General features: G+C 40.1%; 1 protein-coding gene across 2 annotated transcripts in view; it reads right to left on the bottom strand.

Moving 5' to 3' along the window:
- The window catches only part of abat (4-aminobutyrate aminotransferase), a 104,903-nt gene that overhangs the window by 7,498 nt on the left and 78,969 nt on the right, over window positions 1-18,436 (bottom strand). For both annotated transcript variants that reach the window (XM_070980232.1, XM_070980234.1), the window contains 2 exons: window positions 6,222-6,389; window positions 1,511-1,657 (listed from right to left, as the gene is read on the bottom strand). In XM_070980232.1, the coding sequence (XP_070836333.1) occupies window positions 1,511-1,657; window positions 6,222-6,389 (315 nt within the window). The remainder of the gene's footprint in view (window positions 1-1,510; window positions 1,658-6,221; window positions 6,390-18,436) is intronic.

Below are 18,436 nucleotides of genomic sequence, written 5' to 3'. Positions count from 1 at the left end.
CTGCTTTGTTGTGTCTCTCAGGCTGTGACATGCAATGACAAATTTTGCTGCTTCTATCGCACTGATGCTGTTTTCTTCTGTTTTTTTGTAAATGTTGCATTTTTTCTTGATTAGAGAGGGTGTTAAAATCATCTGTTTATGTTTCATTTTTGAACTTGGTTCTCAATTTTTTGTATATGTAACATTTTAATAGGAAATGTTCTGTTTCATTCTCTCTTCATATAATAACTCAACCCACACTCACCTAGACACCCCCTCCACTGACTCACTGACTCACTGACTCACTGACTCACTCACTCACACTGTTAATTTGTATAGATTCAACTGAAATCATACCCTTGTTGTGAATTTATCCCTTGATTGTATTGTATAGTATTTGATAGCATAAAGTCTAATATAGCTGTAAATTGTTACTTTTTCTTTGAAACTGTGAAATTAAATTATTTTTGTGGAACTGTCGTCATTTTCCAACTGTTCATTTGAATGCTTATGCTGGATTAGGCAGGGAAATCTGATGGCACACCAGCCCCACCAAGAATTTTTTTTTTGCAGAACTGCAACACAACATGAGGCTGTGAAACCAGTGTCGTTTGTGTGATCACTCTGATGATCACTCTCCTAACAGGTTTTCACCTTTTGAGCTCTCTTAAGGGCAAAGGGCATCTGTGAAAAAAGACATTAAATATCAAACAAGCAATATGAACAATATAAATAAGGAATATAAAAATATGAACAACAGGTACTGATTGAATGATAGTACTCCTGTCTGGAGTATTGATATTGTACATAGGAGTAATAATACACCTGATCGAAATATAACTTTTCTCTTTACCAGAATCTTTTCTAAGATTCTTCTTACGATTTTGTCACAAGAGTAACTCTTTGCACTAGGAATCTTTATGAAAATGGCCCCAGGTGTTTTGCTAAATTATCCCAAAGGTTTTTTGCACTTACAGTAATAACTTGAGTTGTCATTGACTCAAATAAAATATATCTAGCATTAAACTGCTCTCCACTGTGTCCTCTGCTCTGCTCTGGCCACTGTGTGTGTGTGTGTGTGTGTGTGTGTGTGTGTGTGTGTGTGTGTGTGTGTGTGTGTGTGTGAGAGAGAGAGAGACGTGGAGGAGCTCAGCCCCGTTTTTCTGCATACACAGACACAAACACAGAGAACAGAGGAGAGAAAGACAGACGAGGCTGCTTGTGACCATAAACTGCGGTGAAGCCATAAATTCTGATCTGTTAATCAAACTCTCTGGTTAATTCAAGTGCACTTGTAAGTGAACCAACCTTAATCATACTACATTCTTACTAATTTAGAACTGATTATGATTCAGAACCTGGTAGCAAAGGCACCCCTACTGAGGGCTGACAACCAACTACACAAAACAACCAGCAACCTGCAAACGCTGTACTTCATGGCTTCATGAAGACTGACGCTAAAAACTTCCCAAATTTTGCACCTAATAAAATAAACTGCCCATTTAAATATACACACACAGAAACACACTACCTGTAACTCATAAAGGCCGTTAAGCAAGGCTTTCCCAGAACGGGTCACCTCCTCCAGAAGGTTTTCTCTGCGAATCACGTTGAGAACCTCAGCCAGCAACAAGTTCTTTGATGGGTCACCCATCCATGTGTTAAAGATACGGTATGCCTGAAAAAGTTGACAAAGACAGTTATTATCATCTTTTGAGATCTCATATTTGACAAGTGACAGGAACATAACACTCGAGTATAAACAGCACAAGAATTAAGGAGCCTACTGTGTAAATTTGACCATGTGTAAACCACAGTCAAAACATAAGGTTTTGTACATGAGATGTGCTGTATATTTGTAAAGAAACAATGAATAGCGTGTGTGTGTGTGTGTGTGTGTGTGTGTGTGTGTGTGTGTGTGTGTGTGTGTGTGTGTGTGTTCTGTGCCTACAGAACACAGACAAAGATTTTTTCTTTTTTTCATGAGGATTTAAAAGTGTGTTTAAATAATTTTATGGGTTACATACAGGATAAGTGTCCTGACCCTCAAAAGCCTTTCATTTTCCACTTAAATCCACTAAGTCAAATCGTGAAAATTAAAGCATCTACAGTTCTTGGACACGTTACAGTTTTTCGCATTTAGCCACCACAACACCAGATGAAAAATGGTTGTGTGATTAGCCTGCAAAATTCCAGCAGGGTAAGTCCACTGATGATTCTTTAAGTAGGAATAAAAAGGGAACAAACCAAAGGAACTTTTCTTTTTTAAATTTTCGATTATGTCAGTTTAAAGAAGTTTACATGTTTTATAAAATATTCTTGTACAAAAATAGAAAATCAAAGTGCCTAACAAAATCATAGCATGTTTTTCTTTCTATGCAACAAAAATTGTCTCATGAGAAATTCCAAAAGCGCAACCTCGCATATGATTGGACGCCTCCTCTGACGCAATGACGTCGGCAGAAAACGACCTTGGCGCGTCTGTGAACGCGAATCATGTTTAGATCAAAACAGTTACGTTTCGGGTCCTGCTAAACTTAAACTCTGTTCATACAATGGCCGGACGTCGTCTTCAGTTCACCCCAGAAGGCACTCCTCTGCGACGAGTGGATGGCCTGGCTGCGGAGCAACCATATCCAGAAAGTCCAAACAATTTAGAGAAGAAACTGCTGAGCGCCTAACGCAGCTAATCACGCAGTTGGCAAGGAGAATGGCCGAGATAAAAGCCAGACTGCTCGCTCTGGAGGAGCAGCCCCGTTCGAACTGCAGCTGTGGAGACGAAGAGACGGGTGCATAAGTTGCAGTAAGTAATGTTAGCATTTAATACTACATTGTGCAGTTTTTAGGCAGCCAAACCTTTATTATTCTTATTGCACTACGTTCCGAACGTTTGGTAACCGTTCATGTTACATTTAACATTACAATGTATTTTGTATTTTAAAGGAAAAGGTGCGGCGTCTGCACAATAGTGATGGAAACGACGGGCGATATGAACCTGAGCAAGGGTAAGTTAATAAAATACACAGAAATACACAGGAAATATTCTGCAGAATATAAGTAAATATAAACGTTGCATGACCTGTTTGTACTTTTTGTGTTTTATAGACTGAATTCGTCCCAACAGACAGATGAGGTGTGGACAGAGGAGTCCTTTTATGTATGTTTTTTTAACACCTTTCTGTTGTCTCTTTTTGTTGTTGTTGTTTTTACTGAAGCCTGTCTTAATTATTTCAAACAAATATATATTTTCTTCCAGTGGCCTGTAAGACATATTATAAAATGGTGTGGAGGAGCTTCAGGTATGCCCAGGCAGCTCTTTCAATTCAGGCAGCAGCTGTGAAGATTTCAGCTCGTAGCAGACAGAGGAGGAAGCGGGTAAGAGTTACACGAATGCCGCCTTATTTTCACAACAATGTAAAAATGGGCTGAATTTTATTTATTATCTGCATTGTTTTTGACAAACATGGTCACATATGTTATTGTGTGTTATTGTTTCTTAGCAGTACTAATATTATATTAACACCTGTATTTACAGCTGCTGGAAGCAAGGAGTGTCCTAGCTCTCCAAACTCTGCCAGACACTGCAAGAGCGGCTGGAGAGCGACCCAAAGTATGTGGTGACACACCGCAAGAGGCTGCGCATCGAGTCCCCTTCAAAGTGACAGATGCCAACTCAGTATGACCCAGAGGCAGCAGAGAAGCATTTCCAGAGGCCTTAGACTCTTTTTTTCATGCACCATGGACCAGCGGCATGGCCCAACCCAGAGACTCTTATCAGTGAACCCCTCTACCCTCCTTGCTTTTTTTCCCCAGTAGTCACTGATTTTATGTGGTTGATCCTTGTTGATGTGTGTTTGCCACAATTTTGCCACAAAGACTTTTTCAAAATGTTTCTGTCAACTGTGTTCTTTGTGTTCTACTGTGTGGTAATGTAGTTTTCAGAAGGTGGATAGTCAAACAAATGAATCATTAAAAAAAAAAAAATTAAAAATAAAAATATATATATATATATACACACACACACACACACACACACACACACATATATATACACATGAAATATGTCCATATGTATTTTTCATTTCCATGTATATTTTCATAGAATTTATGTATATATCAGGCCCGGAGTGGCTAATCGGGAGGACCGGGACAATTCCCGGTGGGGCGGTCTGATGTTTGGGCCGCGAGGGCCGGTGTTCACTTTTTTTTTCTTTTTTTTGGCCGGTGTTCAGTCATGGCACTGGGTTCATCATGTATTCTGCTACCGCTGTCCCTGGGCCGCCTTCGCCTCCATTGGTAGTGCTTTTTTCTTTTCTTTTTTTTTTTCTTTTTACAGACTCACCCTGACATAACACATCCGTGCACTCTGTCAGTGGTGTTTGAAAGATGGAAAATAGGAAGAGCAAGAGTGGTGCAGAGAAGGCAAGAAGTAAAAAGATGAAAGCTTTGGAAACAGACACAGCCAAATGTGCTAAAATTGGCAACTTTTTCAGTAAAATGAGCTTGCGGTTGGAAATGACAAATGAGGGCGAAAAAACGGGCATGGCAAGATGTTAAACTTTGCCTGCAAACCACCGTTCAAGTTAATTATCATGTCAATGAATTGCGTAGGGTTGTGGCATATAACATAACGCTATTCAAATTACAGTATGATGCGGCGCCACATAACTGGGAAACTTTGTCTTGTAGCCCCTCAGAGTCAGAAGCAAGATCCAGCACCAAGCACCAGCCATGAGCCCACAAGTCCAGAGTGGGCAGGTAGGTTTGCTCGTTGAGTGAATATTATTACAATTAATAGAATGAAGAGTATAGTGTAGACCTGCTCTATATGAAAAGTGCCCTGAGATGCTAGATGATTCAGCACAACATTAATGAAACTGACCTGAATTGATCAGAAGGCTTTGTAAAAAGGGGAGATTTGTGCTGAGAATTATCACCATTTCTAAAATGTGATTTATTGTTGGAAGCAGAGCCAGGAGCCAGTAGTGATGAGGGGATTGCTCCTGTCAGTATGGAAGGAATAAGTGAGCTGTTGTAACAGTGTGTGAACAAGTAAGAATTAGTTCCAGTATAACCACTTTCTATGCCCAAACGAACACTTGTTTGAACAGAATATAGGTTCAGATATTGTTGAAAAGGATGTGTTGTAAAGAATAATGTTGAGGTTGTGCACTCATGTTGATATAAATCTACATTGTGAAGCAACCCTTACTTGCACTGAATTGGAAATATTTTAGAAAAATACACTGAATTACAAGGCTTTACATAACAGTGCGCTATTGTAGACTTTAAATGTAACATTGTAATTACATGATTTTAATATTAATAAGTCGTGATCTAAAGTGGGCCGGTCTGAGGCATGAAACTCCAGGGCTGAAAATGTGTCCCACTCCGGCCCTGGTATATATATATATGATTAATTAATTTATTTATTTTTTGTGGTGCACAGATGACCAATAACAGCAGAGTTGTCATCCAATCACATGATCACTCACTCATATGATTGGAGTTGCTATCCAATCACATGAGGGTTTCCTTTTAAAATGCCTGTGGAATCATCCAATGGTTGTTTGTGAAGCCAGCAGGCCAGCCTGAGTAGATCAACGTCGGTAGCGTTCATGTGCTAATTAGAGCTATTCGCACCTTCGTGGAGGCGCGAATAACCACGCCCCCCGCCAACAGATGGTTCGTTTCCGACGATATTTGGAGCCGGCGAACTTCCCCATAAACTCCCGTAAATTGCCGATAATCAATGAAATTCGCGGGGATTTACTGGTCGGAAATGTGGTTTTTCATGCAGTGTCCTATCCAGTATAGTGGACATGTCTGGGCTTTTGACTTTATAAAACTTGATAATATTGCTGACATCCATTCTATGCCGCTTATCCCTTTCGGGGTCGCGGGGGGGCCGGAGCCTATCTCGGCTGTCAACGGGCGAGAGGCAGGGTACACCGTGCCAGCCGATCGCAGGGCACATACACACACCATTCACACTCACATTCACACCTAGGGGGAATTTAGAGTTACCAGTCAACCTAATGAGCATGTTTTTGGTCTGTGGGAGGAAGCCAGAGTGCCCGGAGAGAACCCACGCATGCACGGGAAGAACATGCAAACTTCACACAGAAAGGCCCGACCCGGGAATCGAACCTGCGACCTTCTTGCTGTGAGGCACGCGCACTACCTGCTGCGCCACCGTGCAGCCCTCATTGCTGACAAACTTTTTTTAAAAATTGACAAACCTTATCAGCCTGTAATTCATTCTTGTGGTAGTAGCCACCAGTCAGAAGTTTCTTGCTGAAGGAGACGATGTCAGCAGGGTTATCCAGGCCCCAGTGCTCATGGGCCCAAAACTTTCCTGTGCTCCCTCCACCAGTCTGGACTTCATCCACGTGGAAAGCACAGCCATGCTGGGGACAAAAAAGTTAAACAGACTGAGATATGGGAAAATGCCAGAGGTAAACAGATCATGAATGCAAGTGGGAGTAAAGGAAGGAAAAGTTATTCACTTCTTGACAGGAAAGTCAAAGGGTTGGAAATTTAGCAGGAAAGTCTTCATAGGGAAGACTTGGTACCAGACTGCACTCATAATATCATGTCAATTACCAGGTCCACAACAATGCATACTAGCCGTTCACCAGAACCAGACATCTCAGCATCTGGACTAGTGCCAACATATGATAGTGACATTATAATAGGGTTTGTACACCCCAAATATCATGCTGAATGATACACAAGTGGTTTGGTGAGACACTCTCAGGTGTTCACAACTGGTAGGCTAAAGTTGCATAAGACTACAACTATGCGTACTACTGTATAAACACAACTTTTAAGAAAAAAAATAAAGGCTAGTACTAAAAGTCCAAAGTTTGACAAGAAGACAAAACAAGATCACTTGATTCAAAGCATCAAAACCGCAAAAAAGTTACAGCGGCACCAAAGACAATCCGAACATGTAAACAATAATATTTTAAATCAAAATACATATAAAATGTTCTGTACAAAAGTAAATTCAAACTTACAACAATAAAACAATAAAGCATTAAAAATCAATGCCTAAAGCTCAATAGAACAAAATTTAATAAACAGCAGGGATATAAATAATGTAAAAACCAATGATTAAAACTTCAAATCTAAGGCTATAACATGACTCCAAATTAAAAGCCAGATTAAAAAGATAAGTGTTTCCTTTTAAATATGCAAAGTGAGCTTGCCATTCTCATATCCAGAGGCAGTGAGTTCCACAGTTCAGTGTCATAAAAACAGAAGGCACTTTCACTGGTACCTTTATGGGATACATAAGGATCATTTTAAAGAAAGCAATGGAGGACCTTAGTGATCTGGCTGGAACATGAAATTAAAGAAAATCTCTGACTTAAATAGGAGAATAATCACTTAAAGCTTTATAAAAAAGTAAAATTAAGGCAAGCGACTACCATGCAAGGTGCCACCCTGCAATAAACATTCACCCACAATCACAGAGCAACTGCACAGCATCAAGAAAAATTTGGGGTTCAGAATCTTGCCAAAGGATATTTTGACATGTAGACTACAGGGCAAGAGCTCAAACCACTGACCTTCTGATAAGAAGACAACCTGGTTCCTCCTGCACTACAGCTGCAGGGTTACGAAGGACCACAGAACATCATTTCAACATTTTTTATCCATTACTGCAGTTTCACTGAAAACCTCTGAAAGTTTTGTGACGTCCAATCAACACCAAGTATTTCCAGCAAAAGTCCTGGTGTTGGTCAAGAACAGTAAAACCTGGCAAAGGTAGATCTCACATTCAGGACCTGGGTGCTGACATGCTGAGGTAAGCGTATCGTCTCACTTCCTGTTTCTAGTTGCTGCATTAGGAGTGGCGTGCGTTTGTCGCTCTTGCTCCTTTGAGTGTAATTTGCTCTGTTTTGTTACAGCAGCCTATTATTTGCACTCTAAACATTAGTTCTGCTCAAGCACCAATAAGTTTTATTTAGCGACCATTAATTTTATTTGTCTACGCACTTGTCTGCTCTGCTAGCTACACCAGCTTAGCCTAGCAGCTAGCGATGGCTTCTCTCTGTCCCTCTCCAGCTCTCTCCTGCTTGGTGTATCACATATTTAGCTACTCCTCTGCCTCTTTTAGTGATACTGGTACGTGTAATAAATGTAGTTTATTTGGTGAGTTGGAGGCGAGGCTTAGTGAATTGGAAGCTCGGCTCCACACCATGGAAACCAAACCATTAGTTGTAGTTAGCCAAGCCCCCGTAGCCGGTGCAGACCGACCAAGTGCAGCTCCGGCTAGCCATCACTCGACAGCTCCCGAGCAGCTGGGAAACCAGGGAGGCTGGGTGACTGTTCGAAGGAAGCATAGTCCCAAGCTGAAGCCCATGGGTCACCACCAACCACTTCATGTTTCTAACAGGTTCTCCCCGCTCAGCGACACCCCGCTGAGCAACTCTGATTACTGGCAGCTCCATTTTGAGAAACGTGAAGTTAGCGACACCAGCAACCATAGTCAAATGCCTGCCGGGGGCCAGAGTGGGCGACGTCGAATCAAATTTGAAACTGCTGACTAAGGATAAGCGTAAATACAGTAAGATTGTTATTCACGTCGGCGGTAATGACACTTCATTGATAATTGCCAGACTTTCTGGGGAAGACCTGGTCTGATTAGGAGAGACAGTATCCATCCCACTTTGGAGGGAGCAGCACTCATCTCTAGAAATCTGACCGATTTTATTTATGAACCTAACCCCTGACAACTCAGAGTTGAGACCAGGAGGCAGAGTTGCAGTCCTACACGCTTCTCTGTGCCTCCATTAGAGCAGTTACCCACCCAACACTCCATAGAGACTGTGTCTGCCCCCCGACCACATAAACTAAGTAAACCAAAATTACAGAGAAGAGGAGTTAAACATAAAAATCTAATTAAAATTAAAACAACTACTGCAATAGTACAACAAAATAGGAGAATTAAATGTGGTAAACGAGTTAATATCAGACCATAATATTGATTTATTCTGTCTGACTGAAACCTGGCTGTGTCCTGAAGAGTATGTGAGCCTAAATTAAACTACCCCGCCGAGCCATATTAATACTCACTTTCCTCGAGGCAGCGGCAGAGGAGGCGGAGTTGCAGCCATTCTTGACTGAAGCCTTTTGATCAACCCTAAACCTAAACTTGACTGTAACTCATTTGAAAGCCTTGTTCTCACTCTTTCTCATGAAAAATGGAAAACAGTGCAGCCAGTTTTATTTGTTATAGTATACTGCTCTCCTGGTCCTTACTCCGAATTTATAGCTGAGTTCTCGGAGTTTCTATCAGGTTTAGTCCTTAAAGCAGATAAAGTAATTATTGTAGGTGACTTTAATGTACATGTTGACGTTGATAATGACAGCCTTAGCACTGCGTATATGTTTATGTTTATGTTTATGTTTATGTTTATTGAGGATCCCCATTAGCCAACGCACAAACACCAGGCTAGTCTTCCTGGGGTCCTATTTAAAAAGTACAATACAAACAACAATACACAACAATATACAAATCCAATTACCATCTAAACACATATCCACAGAGAAGAAAAGAAGAAAAAGAAAAGAAAGAAAAAAATAAAAAATAACAGTTTCCATAATGATATTCTATTAGCGCTCAAGTCTAAAAAATTAATTTACATATTTTTTGAATGCTTTTTTGTTAGAAATGGTCCTAATATTTAAAGGTAGAATGTTCCATAATGAAATTGCTCTATAAACAACAGTGTTTTTCATTGAATTAGTTCTAGGTCTTGGTAATGTAAGTTGACACTGAGTTGAAGCTCTGGTACTGTAATGATGAACAGATGAATTATAACGAATCTGATTAGAGAAGGCAGTGGGGAGCCTGCTATGAATAATGTTTTGAATAAATAATAATAAACTAGTAGATAACCTATGAATCACCTTCAGCCAACTAAGACAAGAATGCATTCTGTCAACACTACATCTATAAGAACAATTAAGAGCAAGTCTAGCTGCCCTATTTTGAGCAGTTTGTAATTTTATCAGCTCAGACTTGGGTGCAGACGCCCAGATAACTGAACAATAATCAAGATGACATAACACCAGTGTCTGTACTACCTGTCTACAAATTTCAGGAGTTAAATAGTGAGCACATTTCCTAACAGCAGCGATACTTCTACCCATCTTGGTGACAATCTAATTAATATGGTCAGACCACGAAAGTGTATTACTAATGGTAATTCCCAAAAGCCTGACTTTATCATCTTGTTTGATAGATTGTCCCGAGATTTGTAGGTCAAGTGTAGGATTTTTAGCTAGACTGTGATGTGTACCAAAAACAATACTTTTAGTTTTTGAAATATTCAAAACCAGTCTATTACTTGTAACCCAATCAGACACTGCATTCAAGTCCTTTGAGAGGACAGAGTTAAATTCACCTATTGTAGGTGCGGAGGAATATAGTGTACTGTCATCAGTATATAATACCAAATTGGATTTTTTAATTACAAGTGGAATATAAAAAGAAAATAAAAGAGGACCCAAACAACTACCTTGCGGCACCCCACAGCTTAAGCTTTTGCTGTTGGAAAGTGTACCATTTAAATATACACGTTGACTTCTGTTGTCTAAATAGCTTTCAAACCATGAGACAGCCATCGAACTAAAACCATAACATCTCAATTTATCAATCAGCAATTCATGGTCTATAAGATCAAAAGCAGAAGTAAAATCCAATAAAATTGCACCTGATAGCAAGCTCTTGTCAATTCCCATTAGCCAATCATCAGTCATTTTAACTAGTGCTGTACATGTGGAATGTCCAACTCTATAGCCATGTTGAGAAATATCCATCAAATTATTTGATGTAAAATAATCTTGAATCTGTTTGAATACAGTCTTTTCAAGCAGTTTACTTAGAATTGATAAAATTGTAATTGGTCTGCTATTCTGACCATCCATAGGGAATTTGGAGTCTTTTATTATTGGCAGTATTTTACCTTCTTTCCAGAGATTTGGACAAATTCCACTCAACAGACAGGCATTGAATAAGTGACATACAGTATTAGATATATGAATAGCAGCTGTTCTTAATAATTTACCATCAAGACAGTCTGTACCAGCACAATTTTCCACAGAAATGGTCCTTAACAAATTCTCAACCTCCTCTAGTTCCACCAATTTGAATTCAAACTTACAATTTTTATTTCTCATAATGTGATTATAAATTAATGTACAAGATTTACAATTATACTCCATATCCATTTTATACCTTAGTTTATTAATTTTTTCTACAAAGTAGTTATTGAAATAATTGGCCATTTCCAATGGTTTGGTTATAAACACTCCATCAGATTCAATGTAGGATAAATTCACCTTGGAGTGTCTACCCATTATATTGTTTAACACATTCCACAGCTTTTTGCCATCATGTTGGACCCCCTTTATTCGTTGCTGATAGTACATCTTCTTTTTCTCTCTGTTCATCTTAGTAACTCGATTTCGCAGAGTACAATATTCTTTTTTGTCACTCACTGAGCTAGAGCCATATAAATCTTTTTAGCTTGGTCTCTTTGTTTCATTAAAATAGTCAAATCCTTATCTATCCAGGGAGCACCATTAGACCGTACAGTAAATTTCCTTATTGGTGCATGTCTATTAGCTATGTTCTCAAAATATTCCATGAAAATTTTTAAAGCAATTTCAGGGTCGGATTCATCTCTAACATTAGACCACTTCACCTTTTTTATGTCTTCCAGGAAGGCCTCCTCACAAAAATTTTTATAAGACCTAGCACTAACTATTTTCATTCTAGCTTTAGGTACTTTGGATCTTCTAGACACCCCTATCAGATTGTGATCACTACAACCAACTGGGAGGGACACTGCTTTTGAACATATGTTAGGCACATTAGTATATATGTGATCTACACAAGAGGATGATAAAACACCTTCCTTACTAACACTCACACTTGTAGGTACAGACACTATTTGAGTTAAATTGCAAATTCTGGACATAAGCAGTAATCTGTTCTTCAAGGAACAATTGTCTGAAAGCCAATTTACATTAAAATCACCCAACAAGTACGTTTCTTTGTTTTCATCAGTCACTCTATCAATCATTATGCAAATGCCATTCAGATATTCTATGTTGGTATCCAGAGGCTTATAGCAGCAGCCAACCACTATTGGTTTAATATGTGGTAAATGCACTTGTATCCAGAGAGCTTCAATATTTCTGTTCATTAAGTCATATCGAAGCTTTACTCGTAGGTGATCCTGTATGTAAATTGCTATGCCCCCACCGAACCTGTTTCTGTCCCTGCGAAATGCAGAAAAACCATCAATAGATATTAGAGAATCATCAAATGAACCATCAAGGTGTGTTTCAGTTACAGCCATAATATGAATCGAGTTGTTTTTTAAAAGTGTTTCAAGTTCATGTATTTTGTTCCTCAAACTGCAAATGTTTAAATGAGCTAGAATTAAACCTTTAGGTAAGTTCATAGTGTGATTGTCTTCAGTCAGTGGTTTGGTACAGTCCATAGTAATGCGGAATAGAACAGTCAGAAATGAATAAGCAAACAAACAAACAAACAGGACAGAGAACTAGGCTCTAACTCCATTCCCTTGCTTCTGGGTAGGGGGATGAACAATGAGCTTGTCATATCGGATATAGGCTACATCACCTCTTTCTCTGGCCACTTTCATGGCAGGGATAAGTTCCCTGCGCTTTTGTTTGACACCCTCAGAATAATCTTCATTCATGTAGATACTGGTGCCTTTCAGTTCCTTGGCTTTTCCGAGCACAGCCATTTTGTCTTTATGTCTGAGGAATTTAATCACAATAGGCCTAGGCCTCTTACCAGAGTAGCCAGATGGATTGCCGGACCTGTGTGCGCGTTCAATCTCCATCTCATCTGCAGTCCAGATGAAGTTTCTCAGTGATCACACTCCTGACTTTGTCCTCAGTCTCCTTCCAGCTCTCATTTTGTGTCTCTGGAATGCCGTCCACAACAACATTGTTCCTTTTTGATTGACCCTCCAAATAGTCAGCTTTATCAGTTATTTTTATCATGGTCTCACACATAGTCTTGATGTCAGTGCGGGCAGATTTACTCTCCAACTCAATCCTCTCATTGTTCTTTGTAAGATCTTCAATATCTCTCTGAGAAAATTGCAGGCTGCATTTCAGTTCCTGTGTCTCTTTGGTCAGTTGGTCAATCCGTTTGTTCACATTGTTCACCAGTATATCGACAACCGTCTTGAAATTACTTTACAGCTGCTGCTGTAAAAGTTGCATAAACCAATCCTTCTGTTGATTTAGTAGATCTCGTACCTGAGAAAGTGACACCGCCTCTTCTCCATTATTTTGGGCCTTAGGTGGCATGATGTAATGAGGTCCACAACACAGGCTTGAGATTCAGCAGGTGTAGTAGGCCGAGAAGAGATCCACCAAAAATCACTGCATCAGAAGGTCATTCACCACTTTTCACTTGGTATAATGTAAAAATTAGCATCTTAAATTAGGTTGTTAAAAAATTTTTGAGATCTTGAGTTAAATTAAAACACTTTTTAAAAGAATAGCAGGAGCATGAGCAGGAGCCTCTGGAGGTGGATTCCACTTCCTGAGCAACAATCAGGAAGTCTGATGTCCGTTTATCTCAGTATTAGACTCAGTTGGCTTCCATCAGAATGTACATGAACCGACTCACTGTTTTAACCACACCCTCGACCTTGTTCTGACATACAGCATTGAAATCGAAGACTTAATAGTCTCCTCACAGAATCCTTTTATCGGACCATCATTTAATAACTTTTTAATTCATATTACCAGACTACCAACCAGTAGGCAAAAATTCTTATACCAGACTCCTGTCTGATAGTGCTGTAGCTAAATTTAAGGATATGATCCCATCAGTATTTAATTCAATGCCATGTCTTAATACAACAGAGGATTCCATTGCTAACGTTAGTTCCTCCCAAACTGACTACCTGGTTGATAGTGCTACAGGTTCATTGTGTATGATACTTGACTCTGTTGCTCCCCTAAAAAAGAAGATAATTAAACAGAGGAGGTTAGCTCCACGTAGGGCTGCGCGGTATACACGACATGACGGTAGAAACGGTATAAATTTGGCCCACAGTAGAGATTTGTGCTCTACCGTCATACCGTCGATGACGTCATCGCTCCTGCCTCTGTGTGAAAATGGCTGCAAGCACAGTGACGGCGGAGAAGGAAGAGCTGGTCAAAAAAAACGGTGCTACATCCGTGATTTGGACGTGGTTCGGGTTTAAAAAGTCGGATGTTGAGCAGAAAAATGTCATCTGCAAGATGTGTGGAGTAACTGTAACCGCCAAGAAAGGCAACACGAGCAATTTATTCCACCATTTGAAGTCAAAGCATGTGCTTGAGTATGCAGAGAGCCAGAGGCTGCGCTCGGCTGAGTCTACGAACACGGGAGGAAACAAAAAAGTTTCCCCCGCTACCCAACAACAGACTTCCATTGCGCAAGCCTTTTCCAAGAGTACTCCTTATGGCCGAAAGAGCACGCAGTGGAATGACATAACAAGAGCCATCACAACACACTTGTGCAAAGACATGGTCCCTTTCCATACAGTGGAGCGCAGCGAGTTTAAAGAAATGATTAAAACCCTTGATCCACGATACGAGCCTCAGAGCCGCAAGTATTTTACCAAGACAGAAATGCCCAAACTGTATGGCCAGCTCCGAGAGAAAGTTGAAAAAGACCTCCGTGAATTAACATACTACGCGACTACTACGGATTTGTGGTCGAGTCGCACCATGGAGCCTTATATCAGCCTCACGATTCATTACATTACTGATAAGTGGAAACTTGCCAGCAGGTGCTTGCAGACTTCGTATTTCCCTGATGACCACACGGGTGAGGCAATAGCAGAAGGATTAAAGGATGCGCTGGAGTCATGGGGCCTCAGGGAAGAATCCCAAGTGTGTATTACCACCGACAACGGCATAAATGTGGTGAAGGCAGTGACGCTGAATGACTGGAGAAGACTGCAGTGCTTCGGCCACAGGCTGCATCTCGCCATTGGTAGGTTGAAGTGTAACATTATACACTATAATTTGCATTTCCAAAACGTGTGTGTGTGTGTGTGTGTGCGCGCGCACTCATCAGCCTCCTAGGGAGATTCACATTACTTAATTACAGGATAATTCATTGTACCTGCTTTTTGTGATGTTTAAAGAAATAGAATTACATATACCCTGATAATATGGACACTGATAAAGATCATTTTAAGTTTCACACCTCCATGGTGAAAAATTATTCTGATTCATTTATTTAATCTGTTGTTAGATGTCTGATGCTCTGTGGATGAAATTAAAGTAATAACTTTTATCTTTGATAACAGAGAGAAGTGTGAAAGATCCTCGTGTGGAGCGAGAAGTTGGCATGTGTAAAAGGATCGTCAGTGCTTTTTCATATACATGGAAAAGGAAGCGAGAATTGGCTGCTGCCCAGACTGACCTAAACCTGCCTCCTCACAGGCTCATCACCGAAACACCAACAAGGTGGGGGTCACGACAACAAATGATAGAGCGGGTTCTTGAACAGGAGAAGGCCATATCACAGGTCCTGAAAGCAGATAAAAAGACCAGACATCTGGTACCTACTTGGCAGGACATTGATGTTTAGGAATCTGTGAACAAGACCCTCAGCCCTTTAATGGAGCTCACGGATGCACTGTCTGGGAAGGAGTACGTCAGTGTGTACCTCAAACCTGTGCTTCATCTGCTGAACAATACAGTTCTTCCTCACTCTGATGATGACACAGACCTGACAAAACACATGAAGACAGCCATCCTCCAGTATCTTAATGATAAGTACTCTGACCCTGCTACCAATGACCTGCTGGACATGGCGTCCTTTGCTGATCCACGCTTTAAAGACTCATACATAGCTGATGACAGAAAGGACTACATCAAGACCAGAGCAGCAGCAGAAATTCAAGCACTGCTCGAGAAGCAAGTGGATGGTGTAGTCTGCTGGGGGAGCAGCATCACAGCAGCTGACAGGAAGAGGCTGGACAAACTCATCAGGTGGGGGAGAGGAGGATGACAGCCAAGCTGTCCTCCATGACAGACAATGACTCCCACCCCCTCCAACACACACTCACTGCACTGAGGAGCTCCATCAGTGACAGGATGATACATCCAAAGTGTGTGAAGGAGCGGTATCGCAGGTCATTCCTTCCTGCAGCCGTCAGACTGTACAATAAGAACTGCTCAAAGTAATCTGATAATTCATCTGTAAATCATCTGTGAATAACATGTGCAATAATCTGGGCAACAACTGGTGAAGTAATCTGTGCATTTATCTGAAATTTATTTGTAAATTATCTGTTCAAGAACCTGAGCAAAATTTTACTGGGGCAATAATCTGTACAATACATCTTGTATATAACAGTCTGCAAACACAATTTATAATTTTCATCTTGATAATTTATCTGTATCTGTACATCTTGATAATTTATCTGTATCTGTACATAACAGTCTGCAAACACAATTTCTAATGTAGAGACACTTATTTCTATCACACTTTTTTATTTATACTTGTATATACTTACTGATTGTCTACCTCGTCTATTTTTTCTTACTGATGCTGCTGTAATGTGGAATTTCCCCTTGTGGGACTAATAAAGGTGAATTGAATTGAATTGAATTGAGTTGAGTTGAGTTGAGTTGAGTTGAGTTGAGTTGAGTTGAGTTGAATTGAATTGAATTGAATTGAATTGAATTGAATTGAATTGAATTGAATTGGTACCTGCCACAGAGTCACCCCCACAAACAAGCACTGCAGCTGCTGGTAGTTTTTTCAAAAAAGCATCCACTCAGCCTGGCCCAGCCGCTCTCTCTGACAGAGATGCCATTGAAGTGGAGATAAAAAGCTACCTGCAGTCAGTGGAAGCTGACGGAGAAGCTAACCCACTAGAGTGGTGGAGGCTGCACCAGGCTAATTTCCCAAGGGTGGCAAAACTCGCAAAGAAATATCTTTGCATCCCTGCCACCAGTGCCCCATCAGAGAGGGCATTTAGCACTGGCTTTAATTAGGTCTGCATTAAAGCCAGAGACTGTGGACAAGCTTGTGTTCCTGGCTAACAACCTATAAAAGAGGATGGGAACTTGGGAAGCAAGTGAACTGGAGTAAACACTAAAGTTCAGTGCTTGTGATTTTAATTTGAAATATGCAGCTTTTTGTTGTTGTGTTTTGGTTTTTTTACTGAAAAGATGCCAAGTGTACTGTGTTTCTCTCTTAAAAATATATTGTTCAGTCAGACACTTTTGCACAACAGACAAAACAAAACAAAAGTCTGTTCTGTGTACTTGAAGTAGTGTTATTTAGAATGTATTTTTGTGTTCTTTAAGATGTGGAAAATTTGTTTGGTAACTTTTGCACTATTTTGGATTACAGAAAAAAAAAAAAAAACCTTATTGTTGGCAACCAAAGTTGTGTTTGTGTTTGAAGCTTTATTTTAATTTGAAATATTCTGCTTTTTGTTTGTTTGTTTTTTACTGAAAATATGCTAAGTGTACTGTAAGTGTTTCTCTTAAAACATATCTGTAGCTGCAACTTGAGAAACCAAGTGTTCAGTGACACTTTTTGCACAACAGAACAAAAGCCTGTTCTGTGTACTTGAAGTAGTGTTATTTAGAATATCTATTTATTTTTGTGTTCTTTAAGATGTGGAAAATTTAATGTTTGGTAACTTTTGCACTATTTTGGATTACAGAACCTTTTCACTGTGTTTGCCATTTGCCTTATAGAAAACCTCTCTTACTTGAAGTACTGTTTACAATATCCACTTTATTTTTGTATTATTGAAGAATTTTGGACTTCTGAGGCACTATCCTTACTTCTGTTGTTCTTCTGCACGATAAATGCTCTAAAAATGACATTATATTTTTGCTTTTTTTGTTGTCGTTGTTTTTCAAATCAACTTAGCTTTGATAAGGGACTACAAAACCCATTCAGAAACACTTCCATTCTAGGTTTTACCGCGATATATACCGTTACCGTGAAGGGATTCAATTTATACCGTGATATGAATTTTAGGTCATACCGGGCTTCCGGTGGAGCAAGGCGACAAGATGGCTGCATAAGCTAGAGCTCCCGATAGCAAGCTAAAACCAACCCCCTAAATTCACTATTGCTGAGCAACTCATAGCAGAATTTTACTTTGGAATGAATAGGGGAGTAACAACAAGAAGTCAAACGAAACGTGACATTCAAGAAGGGAAGAATTCACCGGAGATGGACAACACTCAGAGTGCTAACGACAACCCTGTGGAAAACATGTGCTCGGTGCTGCAAGGTATCAGTAAGGAAATACGAAACCAGGCTAAATGAAGCAGAGGCACGGATCGACGAGACCGAATCCGCTAGTATGGCCATGAAGGAGGCGCTCATTAAGTCCATGGAAAGACAGAAAACAAT

The sequence above is a fragment of the Chaetodon trifascialis genome, chromosome 15, assembly GCF_039877785.1.
Source record: "Chaetodon trifascialis isolate fChaTrf1 chromosome 15, fChaTrf1.hap1, whole genome shotgun sequence".
Taxonomy (NCBI): domain Eukaryota; kingdom Metazoa; phylum Chordata; class Actinopteri; order Chaetodontiformes; family Chaetodontidae; genus Chaetodon; species Chaetodon trifascialis.
Note: the sequence above shows the minus strand (reverse complement) of the source record. Positions and strands in the feature narration are given on the sequence as shown.